The sequence below is a fragment of the Vigna radiata genome, chromosome 11 (assembly GCF_000741045.1).
Source record: "Vigna radiata var. radiata cultivar VC1973A chromosome 11, Vradiata_ver6, whole genome shotgun sequence".
NCBI lineage: Eukaryota > Viridiplantae > Streptophyta > Magnoliopsida > Fabales > Fabaceae > Vigna > Vigna radiata.
Window position 1 is genome coordinate 16,013,378 of NC_028361.1, and position 3,989 is coordinate 16,017,366.

General features: G+C 31.4%; 1 protein-coding gene across 1 annotated transcript; it reads left to right on the forward strand.

Moving 5' to 3' along the window:
* The first annotated feature begins 387 nt into the window (after nt 1-387).
* LOC106776819 lies at nt 388-3,242 on the forward strand. Its single transcript, XM_014664285.1, has 2 exons — nt 388-1,030; nt 2,896-3,242. The coding sequence occupies exons 1-2, from the start codon at nt 388-390 to the stop codon at nt 3,240-3,242; spliced, it is 990 nt and encodes a 329-aa protein (XP_014519771.1).
* Nucleotides 3,243-3,989: the final 747 nt, after the last annotated feature.

The following is a 3,989-nucleotide window of genomic DNA, read 5'->3' on the forward strand; positions in this document are numbered from 1 at the left end:
ACAATCATCACCCAACAACATCCTTTCATTACCAGCTATTCCAATGAAAAAAAAAAGATTTTTCTTTTTTTTTTACATAGTTTTTAATTTTTCAAAAAATAATGATATTTGAACAACATTTTTTTATAATATTTGAATATTATCTACGTATCATTACGTGGTCTAAAATTATTTCACAATCAATAATAATAATTATAAATACTACTATAGACCAATTACATAATAACACATAGATGATGTTGAAATGTTGTAAAAAAAAAAATGTTGTTTAAGAATAATTATCCTTTTTCAAAATAGCACGTTGTAGTTAAGATTTACTTCGATTTTAGGCGATGCCAGAATTTGGTTTATATATATCTGAACCAAACTTACCTCCACCCTTCTTCCATGGCTCGTGAATACCGCAAGGGTAACTGGACCCTCCAAGAAACTCTCATCCTCATCACAGCCAAGAAGCTCGACGACGAACGCAGGATCAAAGCACCTTCTTCTTCCTCTTCTCCCTCTTCTTCCAACAGAAACACTGGCGAACTAAGGTGGAAGTGGGTGGAGAACTATTGCTGGACCCACGGCTGCTTGAGGAGCCAGAACCAGTGCAACGATAAATGGGACAACCTCTTACGCGACTACAAGAAGGTTCGAGACTACGAGGTCACCAAATCCTCCTCCTCCTCCTCGTCGCATCTTTCAAACAACAACCAGTTTCAGTTCCAATCTTACTGGACCATGGAAAAACACCAACGCAAGGAACACAAACTACCCTCCAACATGCTCCTCCAAGTCTACCAAGCTGTCACGCAAGTGTTGCAGAAGAAATCCCACACTTTTCAACTTCATCACCACCAACACCATTTCGTTAACGTTCTCCATTCACCACCACAGGAACAACATCCACAAGTTATGCCATTGCTAACTTCAACCTCACAGCCACTCTCCCATACAGCTCCGGCAGCTTCTCAACCACTGCTGTTATTGCCACCACCGTCTCTTCCACCACGCCCGGTTGACTCCACTACTCCACCAGTTTCAGGTACTCTATGTATTTCATAATCAACATCAAGTTAGTACAATAACAACACTTCCTTTTTTAAAAAACATTAATTTAAAAATGAACAATGATTCTCTTTTATTTATTCTTAAAAAATTTAGGTTGTCTGTGTGTTTGTTTTTTTGGATATAATTTTTGGATGTGTTGTGTTTTGTTTGGATGTTGGTCAAACTTGTACTGTCTGTAAACCCTGGCACAATTAATGGGACCCGTTATTCTTTTTGGTAAAGTACAGTCAGTATTTCTTTAGGGTACATGTGTGATGGGGCCAAATGCCCTTTGGTAAAACTATAACCTAACTACACTCTACCAATATTTCCATAACTATACTCTGCATCATTCTTTTCAATCTCACCCTTTCTTTCTCCTTTTCATGGAACTTCATAATTATATTCAAAGTTTCATAAAAACTCTTGTTTATTTAAGTTTCAAGACTTTATTAATCTATTTTCAAAATTAAAAATAATTGAATATTTAGATAAAGATAGAGTTTGAATAATGAATCTCCACTCTACAAAGTACCATCATGCATATCAGTGGATGATGCATATATCATCATTGTCTTGGATTTTGTGGGTTGTCCTAGGAGATCATGAATATTTACCGGTGTAATAATACCTAGTGGTATAATGATTATATTAGTATAATATTTACTAAATATTTATAGTATACTATTTATTAATTATTATTAATAAATGTATCTTGAATTTAATTAATAATATTATATATTATTAAGAGTAACATAAGGTTCAATAATATATGGAATCTTCACAAAAGAAAACTATATATCTATACACACACATTTAGTAAGAATGTCATTGGTTAAAATATATCTATATATATACACCAATCAAATTGAGAAGGAATATTTTTCACGTCAATGATTTCAGTCTGAAATAAATGACAAACTATATTTTATGTGAAAAGCTAGCCTAGCATATTTCTTGATATTTGTAATAAGAAAACATTTGTTGATATAATATTTTTTTTTTGTATTATTTTTGAAATCATATATAAAACTCAATGTATGAATGGATTTTTAATAAATAAACGTTATACTATTACTAACATGGTCTAATTTTTTGTGTGGATGAGGTTCAACATGTACTAGTCAGATGATAATCGAGTTTCAGAAACTACATTGTTTTGGTAAAAAAAAAAAAAAATCACTCGAAATTCGAGAAAATGTCAATAAATATTCCTAGAAAAATATTCTTTATCAAATCATAACCTAATATCTTTTACAACCACATTTTTTTTTCAATTTACAAAATTTAAACTATAAAAAGCTCAATCAAGGGAATTAAGTATAGTATGACGTGAACGAATTAGACAGTTCCATGTTATTTTTCTAAAATTATACGTTTTTAATTTACATCAGTTTAGTTTACCTTATAAATGATTTCATTTAATTTTTTGCTATTTTTTCTCAGCTGAATAAATTCATTGAATTAACTTAGGAACTAGTATATTATATTTAGTAATTATAATATATTATCAACTTTGTTTATCAAATTTCCTTCCAAAAGCACTCTAGTCATTAAATATATCGAGAACTTCATTTACTTTTTTAACATTAACTAAAATTATTTTCTTAGAAGGAAAAGCTTCTCTCTCTCTCTCTCTCTCTCTCTCTCTATATATATATATATATATATATATATATATATATATATATATATATATATTCCACTTCTATATATCATATACTTTTTAACTGCATATGTATTACTTAATGAAAGTTGTTTTTTAATTTTCAATAATTATATACATGCATGTGTTATTTTCCCTCTTCCTCCATTGAGAATATGGTGATTATAATAGCTGTGATGTGATGGGTGTTGTAGAGGGATCAGAATCAAGTGGCACAGAATGCAAAAACGATGACGATAACTCAGAATCGAAACGCAGGAAATTTGAGCAGAAGCTTGGATCAAGCATCATGCGCAGTGCATCAGAGTTGGCACAAGCTCTTAGGAGCTGTGAGGAGAAGAAGGAGAAGAGGCATCAAGAGATGATGGAGCTTCATCGGCGAGGGCTTCACATTGAAGAAAGACGAAGCCAATTGAACCAGCAAGGAATCACCAACCTTGTTTCTGCAGTAACCAACCTCACTGGTGTCATTCAATCATTCATCACCATGAACAAAGATCATGGTGGTCGCAATGCTGATGATCATGCATGTTCTTCCTAATGTTTTAGTAGAAGAAATAGTTTATCAATATTAATTATAATATGTTTTACTAATGGATTAATCCATGTTAAATAGTCTATCTATTTGTACTTTTGTAGATTATTGACATTCTTTTAATGTGTGGAAATCAACCAAATTGGTTGCATAATTATCCATGAGTGAATATATTTGAAGTTTTGTTTAAAAAATATAAATTTGCATCTCGAAACAAAATAACAAAATAAATATAATTAAACTAAGAATGATCATATGTGAAAAAAAGAAAGACTAAAGAAAACCACTACAGAAGATCAAATGTGAAAGAAAATAAGTACATATGTTTGGGATCGATATAAATAAATAAGTATATATATATATATATATATATATATAATATTATTTAAAGTTTAATACATCATTTGGTCTCTAACATTGTGTTTAATGTCGTCATACCTTTTAAAAAATTTACTATTGTCCTATCTTTTGTTAAAAACGGTTTAAATTGGTCTTTTGACTTACGACATAAAAAACATAACAATGTAATAATGTGGCAATTGTGACCTGTCCAATTTTTTATGACGCGACAACTATGATTCAATTGATGTGGCAATGTTAATGTAAAAAAACAGGAGGACACCGTGAAACCCTAATTTCCCTAAGGCTAGAAACCCTAGTGCCATCACCGTTGCCGCAGAACGAAACTCGCTACCACCAAACCCTCATGCCACCATGTCGCCGTCACCACCATCAACACAAATCTTCAATTCA